The sequence below is a fragment of the Lissotriton helveticus genome, chromosome 3_1 (genome assembly GCF_964261635.1).
Source record: "Lissotriton helveticus chromosome 3_1, aLisHel1.1, whole genome shotgun sequence".
In the NCBI taxonomy this organism is placed as follows: domain Eukaryota; kingdom Metazoa; phylum Chordata; class Amphibia; order Caudata; family Salamandridae; genus Lissotriton; species Lissotriton helveticus.
This window is the reverse complement of record NC_136061.1, coordinates 538679088-538696790: the sequence shown is the minus strand read 5'-3', so window position 1 is coordinate 538696790 and position 17703 is coordinate 538679088. Positions and strand designations below refer to the sequence as shown.

Below are 17703 nucleotides of genomic sequence, written 5' to 3'. Positions count from 1 at the left end.
CTATGAGGCTTTTGACTCTTAAGACAGTTTTCCTCGTTGCAATAACCTCGGCAAGGAGGGTAAGTGAGCTTCAAGCTCTTAGTTCCAAGCCCCCTTTCTTGTCCATTCATGCTGATCGAATGGTTCTTAGGACCAGGGCTGCTTTTCTGCCTAAGGTGGTGACTCCTTTCCACCTTGGTCAATCAGTTACCCTCCCTACCTTTTATCCTCCCCCACACCCGTCCAAGGAGGAGGAGAGGTTACACCGTCTGGACCCCAAGAGGGCGGTGTCTTTTTACTTGGACAGAACTAAAGACTGTCGGTTGGATGACCAGCTCTTCATTGGCTTTGCTGGCTGCAAGAAAGGAAGAGCGGTCCATAAAAGAACTTATCAAGATGGATCGTCCTCTGTATAAAGATCTGCTACTCTTTGGCCGGTAAGGAACCTCCACAGGGTATAAGGGCTCATTCTACAAGGGCTAAGTCATCAACCTCTGCATTGGCTAGAGGTGTTCCTGTAGATGATATTTGTAGGGCGGCAACTTGGTCTTCCCTCCACACTTTCGCGAAGCATTACTGATTGGATTCCGAGGTGAGGAGGGACGGCCACTTTGCGCGCTCTGTCCTCCATGATTTCCTGGTCTAGAAGAGTGGACACCCTTCGGGAGTGGGGACTGCTGTGGGACTCTATTCACAAGGTGAGGAATCCACACGGCAGATGTATCTATCAGAAGAACAAGTTACTTACCTTCGGTAACGCTTTTTCTGGTAGATACAATATCTGCCTGTGGATTCCTCACTGACCCACCCGCCTCCCCGTTGTCCACTCTTCTATGCCAGTTTTCTATTATGTATTTATTTTATTGTCAAATGTTTTATTGCATTTGCTTCACACTGTGTGTGTTACCTTGATATTTTTATTGCGTATACTGTGTATATGTCTACTGTCATTGGTCCGTCCGTGTGCCTCGAAGGCACGGAAAAAAGGGCGGAACTGATGTCATCACGCCGGCGTGGGCCTCATATAGGCGTCGGTGACGTCAGCGGAGTCGCGAGCGATGCCGTGCCTCTATGACGTCCGGGTCCACGTCGGCGCGAAGCTACAAAAAGAATTTCCGAATGTTGCTGACGCAGGGGGATATTCACAAGGTGAGGAATCCACAGGCAGATATTGTATCTACCAGTAAAAGCGTTACCGAAGGTAAGTAACTTGTTCTTTCCCGCCTGTGAGACTGACGATAGCCCGGTGACATAATCCTGGGACCAGTGATTAAGACATCCTAAGTAAGCAGTCTACACCTGGAGCCTTATGGTGCAGGCCTCAGCTAATAAGATAAAACTCTTTCACATCAACTCTGCTGCTTTTGGTAGGATAGTGTTTTTGTCTGATATCGTGGCACATAGGTCAATAAATGATTTTGTTTACTAGGCAGGTATATGCATGCTCTGCCTGTGAGACATGGCAGCAAGATTTTGCCCAGAGGACCTCAGAGTTTCTCTGGCTTGTGCATGATGCACCAAAGTAATCTGTGCCAAGCAGTTCTGGGTATTACCAATTTGCTTTTGCAGGGCTATCTGCACCAATAATGTGCTCTGAAGGCATGTATGGCTGAGTTCAACTGGATTTTCTGGTGATGTGCAAGTATCCCTAATGGATATGCCCTTCGATGGTGCAGACTTTTTGCAGAGAAAGCGAACTTTGCTCTCGAGAAATGTAAAGACGGCAGTGCCACTGCATGCTCTTTGGAGTTACTGATGCCAGTGAAGCAATTCCCTCATAATCCTTTCCAACCAGAGGTACAGGAGACCGTCTACTCCTTCCAGAGCACAGACGCAGCACCGGCAGACATTGCACGGGACAGCAGGGTCAAAAGTTCTCCAATTCCTCCCTATCCACTGTATCGACTGCAAAGCCACTTAAGTATGTCCTCAGTGGCTCATGTAAGGTTGGGGCAAGGCAGGATTCAACATTTCCTCCGCAGATTTGCCCTACCCTTTACTTTCTATCTGCCTCATCTTTCTCTCTTGCCAGAAAAAAGTTTGGAGTAGCACATTCTGATGCAGGAGGTAAATCATTTACTCTCCAAGTGCGCCATTGAAGGTTTACTGAATTCTTACAATGGCATGGGATACTATGTACACTACCTTTATGGTCCTGAAAAAGCATGGGGGTCTTTGGTCTATCCCCAAGCTAACCCTGATGAATTCCTTTCTGCAGAAGGGCAAATTCATTATATCCACACTAGCTCAGATCCTATCCACCGATGGGTCTCTTCAGGCCTTCCTGCTATCCATCCAAGGGAGACGGATTTGGTTTTTCACAAACCTGTCTACCACCTGGTACTGCAACACGCAGCGTAGAGTGGGTCCCGAGGACCTGTGCAAGGAGGCTCAGTGCCTCTGGAAGTGGCTGCAACAACAGAATATCATCCAGGTCACCAACCATTTATGAGGGTCCATAAATGTCAGAGTGGACAAACTGAGCAGGGCTAGTGGCATCTCCATCCCGGGGTAGTGCAAGTTGTCTATGAACGTTGGAAGGAGACCTTGCTATTCGCCCCCATCGGGAATTCAGTGTGGGCAACTTTATATGCTTGAGTTTCCTCCAGGGCACTCATTAGGAGGTGCATTCCTATGGAATAGAGCAAGAGATTACTGTACAGCATTCTACCGAAACCTCTTCGAAAGTACCCAAAGCTTTTGAGCCTGACATTTGCCCACTGATAAGGCTTGCTGTTCGGGATGACCCATCTCCACAGTAAGGCAGGGTCTGGCTGCGTTCGTATCACCACAACTTACAACTTCATGCATGGAAAGTGAACACCATCAATTAAATGCATTTAAGTTGCCGAACGAGGTGGTGAATGTTATTTTTGCTGCCAGACAGCATTCTATGAAGTTCATCTACGTTGGGCACTGGGATACATTCTTTGCGTGCTGTGGTTCCAGAGGCACCATCCTCTTACAAGGTACATTTTCTAATGTGCTTTTGTTTGTACTCTCCTTGCCCTGCAAGTCCTTGCAGTGGACTCGCTGAATGGTTTCTTGACAGCTGTTTTGTCTTTACTGTATTTATCGGACAAACCATCCTTGTTTAAGTCACTGGTTGTGATACGTTTCATTGAAGGGTTGACACGTTTCCTCATATACCATTTGTGATACCCCAGTGGGACCTTAATCTGGTCTTGACATTCATTATGTGCATGCCCTTAGAGTCTATGCCCACTGCTCTTTAGGGTTCTTGACACTGAAAAACCGTTGTCCTTATACCATCACATTTTTTCCAGCCAAGTTGATAGTGAGAACCCAAGGGGCTTGCCTCCCTAAGGTTATGATGCCCATTCATGTTGGCCAGTCAATCACCTTACCTGCATGATTCACTTTGCCTTATCCCTCAAAAGAGGAGTAGAGGCTCCATCGCCTTGATCCAAAGAGTGCATTGAGGTTTTAGAACAATTGGACGAAAGATCATTGTAAAAACAAGCATCTCTTCGTCAGCTTCTCAGGTTCAAATGAGGGCAGGACTGTACAAAAGAGGACCCCAAAAGAGGAATATTTCTCTGTATTAAGATATGCCATGCTGGGGCCAAAACGCACCCCCCTCAAGTGCCTAAGAGCCCGTACCGGCAAGGCAAAAGCAGTTATAGCGGCACTGGCGTAGGGGTGACTGTTCTTGGTCCAAGCCACGCTGGGATGTTAGTACATATGTTTCCAAAGCACACAATAAAAAGGAGGGTTTGGCTTTGAAATATTTCTGTATGACATTGAACCCCCACCCCCAGGCAAGAGCCCTGTATATTCAATTCAGATACAGAGCTTTCCCCTTAAATGCAAGTAGAAGCACCTGGTGAAATGTGTCTGTGACACCACTGTGCCCTACACGGCACACTTTTCCTGAGACTCTTGATCACTTTCGCTGTCCCTCCAATGTTGATCTTAGGAACATTTGGATAACTTCAGTCTGCTGCTTACTATCTTTTACTCGTCCCAGTGAAGCCCTACGTATTTTTAGGTCTGACACTACAAGGTGGCTCGTATTTGCAATCTCGAGATTTCTGCTCTTTGGTGGAAGAGGTCAAAAATGATAAAACTTGCCTCTGAGAATTTAATCTATTAATACATCCCAACCTGGCCACAGGGAACGGATCTATGTATTTTATAATTATTTTGGTTAATGTGATAGTATGTTTTATTACATAAAAAGTCTTTTTAATTAATTACAGTATTGTAATTTTAACAGTGTTTATGCCTATGAATTGTTTTTAAGATGTAAATGATCAATTTTTTTTGATCGAATAAAGAATATATATTATAAAATTCTGGTTCTGCCCTTTTGTTTAATTGGTCCATGGCAAATGTCAGTCATTGGTCACAGTTGTTGCCACTTGATTCTCAACAGATAGAAGGAACTGTTTTTTAAACGTATAATGCATAGCAATAGTTCAGCGTGGCCCATTAATAGCCTTGGCCACTGTAGCAAACTTCTTCTGGAAAAAAAATTGACTGACCCTTCTCAATATTGTTTAGTAACAGGAAGAAAAAATCAAAACTAAAACTGCTCCCAGAGTTTTCACTTTGGCAAGCGTCAATCTATGGAGTTTCAAAATGGAAATGGAGGGTAATACTGGTTTAATGTTTAGCAGGTTGGTGAGCAGCAGCTCTGTATTACCTTGGTTTGAGCTCAGCTAGTTCTGAATGCGCTGATGGAACCTATGTAGTACCCTGTATGCCTAAAAAGATCCCTTGAAGAGAACCACCCAAATGTAGCACACATAAGATTGAAGGTTCACACCCATGTTGCGCAGCAGTTTGCACCACATTTTAGATAACTATGCATTTGATAGAATGAGTAAAATGTTCCATGACTGCATTACAGGTGATTTACTTGAATAACAGATGTCTCTACCACTCCATTTTGAGATAGTGCTGCAGTCTTCTGAGCTCTTGATTGGGTTTCTCCTGCAAGCTTTCTACGAGCAAGAATAATTTATTAAGTTTATATTACATGTTTATCAAGTAGTGCCACAGATCACAGTAATTGTAATGTTGTTAAAATTGTTTCTCCAGAGGTGTTTTTTCTTACTAAACTCCGCTCCTCTAAAGCTTTGTGTTTGCCTTTCTAATACTGAGAGTAGTTAGACCCAGTAAATGCTCAAGTTTGAGTACTGGTACTGGTTACCAAATGATCACATTGGTATTGAACTACATACATTTTGATTGAGGGTACTTTTACAGATTTTTCTTTTGTCTTCGAGAGGCTTATCCTGATATAAACATCTAGGTATTTAGGCAGTTAAATAACTACCTATAAAAAATTGGAAACAACTGGATTGTAATTTTGACAGACTGTTGTTTGGGTTCTGTGCTCCTTTCTGTTTCAACGTCTAATTAACGATATTAATAAATAAACACCTTTTATATATTATGCATGGACAGTCGTTGGTAATGGGAAGGTTTTCAACCAAGTGTTTCTGAGTTTCGAAGGCACTGTGGTTTGTCAAACACATGCACATCTTGGTAGAAGTTATCATTGTTGAGAGCTCTTATTTGTTATGTAATATATCGGTATTTAACAACCCTACCAATTTATGAATGAAAACTTTTATAATTACAGTCCTATACCTCTTGTTTCTCTCTCTCTCCATACTTGCCTCAATTTGTCTTCCTCCTGCACTTGTTCCCTTTCTTTCTCTTTCTCTCATTTACTCTATCCCTCACTCTCCTGTCTCCATTTCTGTTTCTCTCTGTCACTCTGGATCCCTCTCTCAACCTCCCTCCTAATCGCTCTCTCCCTCTTGCAGTCTCCTCCTTCCTCTTGCATCCCCTATTTCATCCACACACTCTTGTACTCCCTACCTGGTGCGATCTCGCTCTCTTCCTTTCTTCCTCTCCCTTCCTCTTTCACACTCCTTCCACTCTCTCATTCACTCGCTCTATCTCTTCCTTTCCGTGCCTTTCTTTTCTCTCCCCCTTCTCTTCTTTCCTCTCTCTCTCTCTTTCTCTCCCTCTCCCCTCTTGATCTTCCTCCCTCTTTGTTGGACCTAGATTACCCAAGCCTACATATGGTAGCTTGGCACAGTAGTGGTCTACAGCTAACTCCAGGCGTTGGCTAAGTACTTACACAGCTTACCCACAGTAACACATTGATGAACCACTAAAATAAAGACACAACACCTTTGTTTGCAAAAATACCGTTACCTTTTATAAAAATAATATGGCTCTTTGGATTTGAAAGCATACAGGTTATCACATCAATTGCTTTTAGGAATAAACATTGCACTTTTACTAGAGAAAATAGTTTTCACTCCTCCAGCTGTGGAAAAAGCAGTAAACCATATACTTTTATCAGAATTCAGCAGTACATTCAGAGAACTTCTTGGATAATTAATTGAAGCTCCTAGACTTCACACTCTACAGGGGTATTTTGCATTAATACACAATGACATCAATAACTCTTTACTACAGCCTACCAATTCATTGGTTATGTTAACATATCTAGGGTTACGTTGCCTAACCCCTTCTCTCCTTTGTCACAGAATGAATCTCCAGGGAAGTAGAAAGGTCAAGGCCCTTTTCTCTGCTTATGGACCTGTTTAAAATAGCTGTCAACCTTTTATCCCTTTTTACCCAACACTTCCCTCTTCACACTCCCACTCTCCTTACTGTCTGGGTGGCAGATATGCCACAGTCCATAGGCCTTCAGCTGGTACCCGCCTCTCAAGCTCCCCCGATCAGCTGCTTCCCTGCACTGACGTGGGAAGAGCCTTGCCGGCCTCCTCAGCCCAAGCGCGCGTTCTCCTGTCAGCGCTGGCTAGGGGGCCTCGTTTCAGGCTTAACGCGGTGATTTCCTGCGTCTGCGGATCACCAGGGGTTAGATGGGCGGTCGGTTGCCCAAGCGCTAGTTCCTCCAGCAAGCGCTCACAAGTAGGGGGTTCCGCTGTCAACGCGGCGCTCCGGAAAGTCGTCTGGCGCCACCTCAGGCAACCCGATGGACGCGCTGATCTCTGGGGCATGCGCGTTCCTCGCAATGGCTCCACCTCTCAGGTCGCGCTGCTCGTCGGCGCCTGCGTGTTCCTCCCCGGACCTCGTCACGCAGGGAACACTGCACCCCTGGGCCTGCTCGACCCTAGGCCCCTCCTGCTGAAAGAAGCGGTCGCGCTACTGGCTTGCGCGGAAGCGTTTCCTCGCTTCTCCTGACGTGCCTGGTGCCCCCGGGGTCCCGCAGACGGACCACACTGCGCCGCTCCTCACACGCTGCTGCTTTCCTCCCCCGGCTCCAGAAGAAGTACCTCACAGATCGGGCACTCGCTCCTCCAGGTGCTCCAGGCTCCACAGTTCCCCAACCACCTCAAGGCGCTCCAAGGGGACCACAAATGACTCGCTACCCTGGTAGGTGCAGCGCTGGGCAGGGCATATAAGACTGAGTTTCAGAAAGCAGATCCTGTCAGTTTCTACAGGAATGCTGATCCAGAAGGGTTTTTCTTCTCACAAAGCTTGTTTTCTTGGTCAATAACTGTTGTCTTGAGAGAGGGATCGGTCAAGGGCTAAAGGGGGAACAATCCTCTGAAGTAACTGTCAGCCTCAAATGACAACTAGCTGCTCTCAGTGTGTCCACCTCCTCTCACCACTGCCTCACTCCTCTACTCTGGGGTCAGCACAAAATGGCTGCTGGTCACTGGCCTTATATAGGGTGGCCTGAGACCTGCAGAATTCTCTAGGGTATTCTAGAAAGTTCCCTAATGTTAACCTATGGACCTGTCCTCCAGTGGTGTCCGTTATGGCAGTTGGTGGACACCATCTTAGGTTTCTTGAGATCCCTAGATTTTCAAGGGGGCTGACTAGGCCTCACAGGTTATGAGGGAAAAATGGCGTCATCGCCAAGGAGCACCTAGCCTCCTGACAGCATTAAAAAAATTCCTGATGGACATATGTAAAAATAAAAATAGAAAGTCTGGGAGGCTAAGGGGGACAAAAATAAATCATGGTGGTTAGAGTCTTCCCAGAAGCAGACAGGTCTAACACGCGTCCCCCCCAGCTGAAAGTGGGGAGAACTACCCAACCCCTTGGGAGTCCTCATCACTAAGGCGGAAATACCTGGATAGACCGTCTGCATTGGCATGGTCTGCCCCAGGTCGATGTTCCACCCTGAAGTCCATTCCCTGTAGGGAGATGGACCACCTTAGCAACTTGGGATTCTCCCCCTTCATTTGCATCAGCCAACGAAGGGGGCGATGGTCAGTCTGAACTAGGAAGTGCGAACCAAACAGGTATGGTCGCAGCTTCTTCAGAGCCCAAACCACCGCAAAGGCTTCTCTCTCAATTGTACTCCACCTCCTTTCCCTGGGGAGTAGTCTCCTGGACAGGAAGACCACGGGTTGATCCAAGCCCTCATCATTTAGCTGCGATAACACTGCCCCAATGCCATGTTCTGACGCATCTGTTTGGACAATGAATTCTCTAGCAAAATTAGGGGCCTTGAGAATGGGAGCGGAACACAATGCTTGTTTCAAGGTCAGGAAGGCTCGCTGGCAAGCCTCCGTCCAGACTACCCGTCGGGGTTGCTTCTTGGAAGTAAGCTCAGTGAGAGGGGCCACAATAGTGCCATACCCCTTCACGAAGCGACGGTAATATCCAGTGAGGCCCAGGAAGGCTCGGACCTCTGTTTGAGTCTTGGGGGGCTCCCAGGCGATGATAGCCTCAATCTTTGCCTGGAGGGGCTGCACCGTCCCTCTGCCCACCAAGTGACCTAGGTACACCACCGACCCTTGTCCGATCTGACACTTGCTGGCCTTGATGGTCAAGCCAGCCTGTTGCAGGGCATGAAGAACAGCTTGCAGGTGCTGCAAATGGTCCTCCCAGCTGCTGCTGAAGACAGCAATGTCGTCCAGGTATGCAGCAGAAAAAGCTTCCATTCCCGAAAGGACCCTGTTCACCAGCCTCTGAAAAGTGGCAGGGGCATTCTTGAGCCCAAAGGGCATCACACGAAATTGGTAGTGTCCCTCAGGTGTAGAGAAGGCTGACCTTTCCTTCGCCTCCTCAGTAAGGGAAATCTGCCAGTACCCTGAAGTTAGGTCAAAGGTACTTAAGTATTGGGCAGCTCCCAGCCGGTCAATAAGCTCATCCGCCCGTGGGATAGGATGTGCATCAGTTTTAGTCACTGAGTTCAAGCCTCGGTAGTCCACACAGAATCTCAATTCAGGTGTGGTGCCTGGTGGGGCAGCTTTTGGTACCAAAACCACCGGGCTAGACCAAGGGCTACCAGAAGGTTCAATCACCCCTAGCTCCAGCATCTTGGCGACTTCACTTTTGATGTTGGCCTTCACCTTGTCCGACAGCCGGTAGATTTTAGATTTCACAGGTGGGCTGTCTCCTGTGTCCACGTCATGGGTACACAGGTGGGTCCTACCTGGGACAAGGGAGAACAGGGGAGAAAATTGCTCCAGGATCTGGCGGCAATCACTTTGCTGTTCAGAAGTCAGGGATGGCGAGAGAATCACTCCCTCCACTGATCCATCTTTTTCTTTGTACGAGAGAAGATCAGGGAGAGGTTCACTTTCTTCTTCCTCTGCTCCATCGGTCACCAGCATTAAGACAACCTCGGGCCTCTCATGATGTGGCTTGAGACGATTGGCATGCAGCACCCTGAGGGGCTGCCTTGGGGTCTTAAGATCCACCAAATAGGTAGACTTCCCCTTTTTCTCTAAAACCTCAAAGGGGCCTGTCCAACGGTCCTGGAGGGCATTCAGCTCTCCAGGTTCCATTACCCACACTTTCTGTCCAGGCTCCAGTTCCACTGGGTGAGCGTTGTGGTCATACCACTCTTTCATAACTGTTTGGCTGGCCTCCAAGTTGTCTGAAGCCTGCTTCCACAACTTAGCCATTTGGCTCCGGAAGGCCAGCATGTAGCTCACCACGTCCTGGGGAAGCTTCCTGGGAGTCTGTTCCCATCCGTCTTTCACCAGGCTGAGAGGTCCCCTTACAGGGTGCCCATACAAAAGTTCGAAGGGGCTGAAGCCCACTCCCTTCTGTGGCACTTCCCTGTAGGAAAACAAGAGACAGGGTAGGAGGATGTCCCATTTCTTTCGTAGGCTCTCAGGAAGACTCCGTATCATACCTTTCAAGGTTTTGTTAAACCTTTCCACAAGACCATTGGTTTGTGGGTGATAGGGAGTAGTAAACCGATAGGTAACACCGCACTCCTTCCACATGGCCCGCATGTATGCTGAAAGGAAGTTAGTCCCCCTGTCGGAAATGACCTCCTTGGGGAAACCCACTCTGGTGAAAATCCCCATCAGGGCCCTTGCCACTGCAGGTGCAGTGATGGTCCTCAGAGGTATTGCCTCTGGGTACCGGGTGGCATGATCCACCAAAACCAGTATGAACCGATGTCCAGCTGAAGTTGGTGGATCCAATGGCCCTACAATGTCGATGCCCACCCTCTCAAAGGGGGTGCTAACGACGGGTAGTGGTTCCAGGGGAGCTTTTAGCTTCACCCCAGTTTTCCCACTGGCTTGGCAAGACACACACGTCCGACAATATGTATCCGACGCCACTTTCATTCGAGGCCAGTAGAAATGGGGGACAAGCCGGGCAAAGGTCTTGTCCTGTCCTAGGTGTCCTGCCAATGGTATCTCATGAGCCAGTTCCAGTAGAAAGGCTCTAAAGCATTGAGGGACCACCAAGGCTCTGGCTGAACCGTGGCCAGGTGTCTTGGGCTCACTGTAGAGGAGTCCATCCTCCCAGTAAATCTGGTAGCTCCCCTCAATGTTTCCCGCTGCCTGGGCGTTGGCCTGTTGCCGCAGCCCCTCGAGAGTAGGACACTCTTTCTGAGCTTTGCAGAACTCTTCCCGGGAAGGACCTCCCTCCACATGCCATTCAGTGGGGATGGGTAGGTTTTCCAGGGAAGCAACATTCTCCCCGGTGGACTCCAGATCCACCTCCGCAGGTGGTCCAGTTGTCTCACGAGGTGGAGATGTCGAGGCAGGGTCCTCCGGCCTCCTGTCCTTCTCCTCTCTGGCAGCCGGCTGGGCCATTGTTCCAGGCTCCAGCGTCAATGAACTCCCCCTTCGGGCAGTCGCGGACCTTGTGCTGACACAAGTCCAGTCAGGGGGTCCCAGCATCTCAGAGTGAGTCTGGTACTCCACCCTCCTCCAAGCATTGTGCTCCATATCATTCCCTAACAGGCAGTCAACAGGCACGGCAGGGCTTACGGCAACTCGAAGTGGACCTGCAACCCCTCCCCACTCAAAGGGAACCTGAGCCACAGGATAGTGGCCCAATCTGCCGTCAGCCATTACGGCGGGATGGAGTACATCTGGGATGACCTGCTCTGGAGACACCAGCTGACTCCTTACCATAGTCATGCTGGCTCCTGTGTCTCTCAGAGCCTCCCCTCTTCGGCCATTGATGGTGACCCACTGCTCATACTTAGTAGTATTAGAGGGCAGCTGGGTCTTGGGAACCATCTCTTTGTCTCCCAGGGACACTAAGGTGACACCCGCCCGCTCCCCTCCATTAACCAAAGGTATCTCCTCCCCGAGCACTACACTAGTGATTCCCGGGGCTTTTCCTCCAGTGGGAGGGGGTGGTCTTTTTGGGCACCTCACATCTCCTTTATAGTGTCCCACACCACCACACTCAAAACAATGAACAACCCTTGGCTGCTGGCTTTGGCCAGGGGTAGGGTTGCGAGGGGGGTTACTCTTGGGGATGAATCCTCTGCCCCTTCCTTGCGAAGTATTTTGTGGCCCTTTTGAGAACTCCCTCTTAGTTTCCCCTCCCTCTTTCCTCTGGGGGGCGCCCTGTCCTTGCTTCTGGGAATTCCCTCCAGTCCCCTTAGTCGACACCCGGGTACTAACCCAGATGTCCGCCTCCTCAGCAAGCTTCCTGGGGCTGGTCAGCTTGCTGTCCACCAGATGCTGTCTTAGCTCGGGAAGACACTTCTCGAGTAGGTGTTCCTTGAGTATGAGGTCATATAGTCCCTCATAGTCCCCTACATCGCTGCCTCTTACCCAACCCTCCAGGGCCTTCCTGGAGTAGTCCAAGAAATCTACCCAGTTTTGCGTGCCCAGCTTGTAGCTGCCCCGGAACTTTTGCCTATATTTCTCAGGGGTCAACCCAAACTTCTTGAGCAGCGCTGATTTCATAGCCGGATAGTAGGTCTGTTCACTCTGGTCAAGAGCCAACAAAGTATCCCTGCCAGTGGGGGGCATGTATTTGTATAACCCACCTCCCCAGTGGACTTCCAGAATCCCATGGGCCCTTAGCGAGACCTCGTAGGCGGCTAGCCATTTAGCAATGTCGTCACTGGGTACATAACAAGCCATAATATCTTTTGGTAGGTACGGTCTAGGTTCTTTGATGTTGGTCTGGGTATCGCTGCCACCATTCTCTGATTTGGGGGATCCTCGGTTTAGGGCTTGTAAATCCATCTCTTTGATGGTTCGCTCATGTGCCAACCTCCTATCCTCCCTTTCCATGTCCATCCTGGCTAGTTCTATTTTCAACCTCCTCTCCTCCCTCCTATCTTCCAGCTCGGCTTCGGTTAAGCCCCTGTCTGAAACACTGCTGCTTGCCCTTGAAGGTAACCTGGGACCTGTCAGAAGATTCCCTCTCCCCATTTGGTTCAGCAATGCAGCCTCAGTAACAGTGTCCCCATCACCCACTTCCATTTCTGGTTCCTCCCTTAGGCGAGCTTCTAACCATGCCCTTATGCTTGTCAGCAACTCTCCTTTCTTGGCACCTTTATTGAAAAATACCCCGTTCTGCTGACACCAATCCCTGAGTTGGGCCACAGTATTGGCTTCCAACTCTTTAAGATTCACCTCCAGCTTTGCCATGGTATAAAATTACTCACAGGAGAAACCCACGAAGTGACTTGAGGTTAACCTCCACCCACCACCAGAAGTAAATTTAGAAAAATCAAAAATATAAATTAGGAGGGCCGCAGGGAGAAAACTCCAGGTGGGGTCTCGTGGTTGTCACTGTGTTACTAATAAGTGAGTGTAAGTACAAATCCGTGATCCCACCGCTGAAACACCAATTATGTTGGACCTAGATTACCCAAGCCTACATATGGTAGCTTGGCACAGTAGTGGTCTACAGCTAACTCCAGGCGTTGGCTAAGTACTTACACAGCTTACCCACAGTAACACATTGATGAACCACTAAAATAAAGACACAACACCTTTGTTTGCAAAAATACCGTTACCTTTTATAAAAATAATATGGCTCTTTGGATTTGAAAGCATACAGGTTATCACATCAATTGCTTTTAGGAATAAACATTGCACTTTTACTAGAGAAAATAGTTTTCACTCCTCCAGCTGTGGAAAAAGCAGTAAACCATATACTTTTATCAGAATTCAGCAGTACATTCAGAGAACTTCTTGGATAATTAATTGAAGCTCCTAGACTTCACACTCTACAGGGGTATTTTGCATTAATACACAATGACATCAATAACTCTTTACTACAGCCTACCAATTCATTGGTTATGTTAACATATCTAGGGTTACGTTGCCTAACCCCTTCTCTCCTTTGTCACAGAATGAATCTCCAGGGAAGTAGAAAGGTCAAGGCCCTTTTCTCTGCTTATGGACCTGTTTAAAATAGCTGTCAACCTTTTATCCCTTTTTACCCAACACTTCCCTCTTCACACTCCCACTCTCCTTACTGTCTGGGTGGCAGATATGCCACAGTCCATAGGCCTTCAGCTGGTACCCGCCTCTCAAGCTCCCCCGATCAGCTGCTTCCCTGCACTGACGTGGGAAGAGCCTTGCCGGCCTCCTCAGCCCAAGCGCGCGTTCTCCTGTCAGCGCTGGCTAGGGGGCCTCGTTTCAGGCTTAACGCGGTGATTTCCTGCGTCTGCGGATCACCAGGGGTTAGATGGGCGGTCGGTTGCCCAAGCGCTAGTTCCTCCAGCAAGCGCTCACAAGTAGGGGGTTCCGCTGTCAACGCGGCGCTCCGGAAAGTCGTCTGGCGCCACCTCAGGCAACCCGATGGACGCGCTGATCTCTGGGGCATGCGCGTTCCTCGCAATGGCTCCACCTCTCAGGTCGCGCTGCTCGTCGGCGCCTGCGTGTTCCTCCCCGGACCTCGTCACGCAGGGAACACTGCACCCCTGGGCCTGCTCGACCCTAGGCCCCTCCTGCTGAAAGAAGCGGTCGCGCTACTGGCTTGCGCGGAAGCGTTTCCTCGCTTCTCCTGACGTGCCTGGTGCCCCCGGGGTCCCGCAGACGGACCACACTGCGCCGCTCCTCACACGCTGCTGCTTTCCTCCCCCGGCTCCAGAAGAAGTACCTCACAGATCGGGCACTCGCTCCTCCAGGTGCTCCAGGCTCCACAGTTCCCCAACCACCTCAAGGCGCTCCAAGGGGACCACAAATGACTCGCTACCCTGGTAGGTGCAGCGCTGGGCAGGGCATATAAGACTGAGTTTCAGAAAGCAGATCCTTTCAGTTTCTACAGGAATGCTGATCCAGAAGGGTTTTTCTTCTCACGAAGCTTGTTTTCTTGGTCAATAACTGTTGTCTTGAGAGAGGGATCGGTCAAGGGCTAAAGGGGGAACAATCCTCTGAAGTAACTGTCAGCCTCAAATGACAACTAGCTGCTCTCAGTGTGTCCACCTCCTCTCACCACTGCCTCACTCCTCTACTCTGGGGTCAGCACAAAATGGCTGCTGGTCACTGGCCTTATATAGGGTGGCCTGAGACCTGCAGAATTCTCTAGGGTATTCTAGAAAGTTCCCTAATGTTAACCTATGGACCTGTCCTCCAGTGGTGTCCGTTATGGCAGTTGGTGGACACCATCTTAGGTTTCTTGAGATCCCTAGATTTTCAAGGGGGCTGACTAGGCCTCACAGGTTATGAGGGAAAAATGGCGTCATCGCCAAGGAGCACCTAGCCTCCTGACAGCATTAAAAAAATTCCTGATGGACATATGTAAAAATAAAAATAGAAAGTCTGGGAGGCTAAGGGGGACAAAAATAAATCATGGTGGTTAGAGTCTTCCCAGAAGCAGACAGGTCTAACACTCTTACTCTGTATCATATACTGTCTTGCACTGTATCCGCCATCGTTCTTTCTCCATCTACTTCAGCAGTACAAAATGAGCTTTCAATACAGCACCCTCCTCTTTATGGATTGACACGATTTCCTGTTTAAAATATGTAAACGTATCTTGTTTAATTTTGTATATATTTTTCAGTTTTTATATATATAATTTTTTTTTTTTTTTTTTAGGAGTATAGGAGTTATTTCATATATGCTCTTAACTGGTGAATCTCCATTTCTGGGAGCAGATAAACAAGAAACCTACCTCAACGTTTCTCAAGTTAATGTGGATTATCCCGAAGAAACATTTGCATCTGTTTCTGAACTTGCTGTTGACTTCATGAAAACACTCCTTGTTAGGAATCCAGAGTAAGTAATAGTGACTTGATTTATATGTGCAGTGGTAGATAGACATTGAGTATTCCTATCAGCCAGGTCTGGGCATTTATTTATTTATTTTTAAATATTGTAACTCGAGAGAAACCAAACTCGGTGCTGGTTTAACAGTACTTGATATCACACTAGCCTGTACATTGAATTCTATTCTGCAGTAGATGGCAAATCAAACTTAAAAGTAAATAGATGGCACAACTGTGATGTCAGCCAGGCCTATCTGTTTTTTGCGTTTTTTCACAACTCCAGTTATGCCAATGAAAATGTTAAAGAAACTGTAAGCCTGTCTCAGTTTCTCCATTTCCATAAAATATGCGAGTCGTCTACTTTGTCCTCCCTTAGGCACAAACACCTGGAGGGGAAAGTAGACCCACATGCATATTTCCCGCGGTTACCTTGGATTGTGGATAACAAATATGCATGGGTGGGTACCCTTAGGCATTGTAGCCTCTTAATGCACTTTGATTTTTAATGACTTTCCCATTGAGAACTTATCACTCATGGCCTGTGTGGAAATAAAGTAAAAATATCTTTTCAGATCATATACGTTCTAAGGAACCCAGAAATGGGTGGCTGACCAGGTTGTTCCTAATTATGTGACTAGGAGACAATGATAGTAAAGCATTTTCTGCAGCTGTGCATTAAAGCCTCATGGATATGAAATTTGGTAGCCCTGCCTCATGAAGGAAATTCTTAGTGGAAAATGCGGGCCTAAAGATTTCCTCTACAGGGCATCCTTGAATGTATGGATACCAAACTTACAAACATGCAGTAGGGTTTATGGCTTTTACCAGCTACGAAATTAAGCATAATACATTGGACAGATACTGCGCGTGCCCTTCGGAATAGCTGGATGAATTTTAGCTGGCAAGCTTTAAACGGTTGATGTTGGGAAAAGGCTGTAACTCTGAATTCATAAATCATTGATCTGTACAAACTTAAAGGTTAGTGGATTGTCCTTATTCCTAATTGTATAAATATGTGCTTAGTTTATTTAAAGAACGATTGTGCACTAATAGAGCACAATTCAGAAAGACACCCAGGATGCCCTTGCAGGTATACCGCATCTCTTCAAATCTAAATAGTACGCTGTGCAATTGAAAGAGGTGAAATATTGCATTTTAATATATTTTATACCATCACTCTTGCCATTCCTGAGGATCTTAGTCAATGTTTAAGCTCAGCACCTTACCGGCATGTTCACTGAAAATTTCTGATTCTGCTGCAGGTTAGACATCTATGTTATGTAATGTGTATTTGTAAAGCGCATGATCACCTGTGAGGGTATCTTGCCGCTGAATAGGTGTGTGTGTGTGCACCTAGCCCAGGCCGAGAAAGAAATTAACTTGGCAACGAAAACGCCAACATCATCATTGAAGAAACCCCATTTGCCACTGAGACATTTAGCGTCAATACAGACTCCCCACTGCTTTATATGAAGCCACTCTTTTCACTAATTAACATTAGGAAAATCAATGTTGTACCATTCACTGCATAGAACGTTGATGTCCAGGTTCTTAACAGCAACCAGCCAGGCTTAACTGGCTTTCTTTCCTTATCACATCTCTGGTGGTGACTCCTTTACCCACCAAGCCGCCATTGATGAAGGTCATGGCTGAAGATCCTCACCAAGAACCACTTCAGACTTCAATTTTGCACCAAACCCATTATTGGTCAGAGGCATACATCTGTGTCTTGCAACAAGAATATACTTGTTCTGAAGCCTATTCTGAAACATACCATTGATGCCTGGTCCAGAGTTCCACACTCCCTCTTACCCACTTGCAGAGCATCCAGGGATTCACATCTCTCATAGACACAGAAGAAAGAAGTCTTCCTCTTTGTATACATGGAAGACTTCACTTATATACTGCCTGCTCTCTATTGAGGCCATCACTTGTAGAAAATAATACTACATTTCACAGTGTATTGGTCAGAGCAACAACAAAGCTTAACATTCCGCTGCAGGTTTATTAGGCTTTCTTATTGGCATTAATGAAAATGCTATAACCATGATCGTCTCCACTGCCTTTGTACTTGGCTTTGCAGATCGATGGATGAGCGGTTTCTCTCTCTAGTCAATAAATCACTACTCCAAGCCTCCTAAAGAAATAAAATTCTGTAGTAGGGGATCTCTGTGTATAGTCATAATCTAGTGAATAGTCCCGCCTATGTGCGTGGACCCCGGAGCAATCAAAAATAATCTCTTAAGGTGTCAAAACATGCAGAACTGCACAGACACTTAAGAGAGAATTTAAAGACAGATAATGCAGCCTAT

General features: G+C 47.5%; 1 protein-coding gene across 1 annotated transcript in view; it reads left to right on the top strand.

The window, feature by feature from the left end:
* The window catches only part of STK17B (serine/threonine kinase 17b), a 189972-nt gene that overhangs the window by 111732 nt on the left and 60537 nt on the right, over window positions 1-17703 (top strand). The window contains exon 7 of the mRNA XM_078680419.1: window positions 15222-15401. Coding sequence (XP_078536545.1) covers window positions 15222-15401 — 180 coding nt within the window. The remainder of the gene's footprint in view (window positions 1-15221; window positions 15402-17703) is intronic.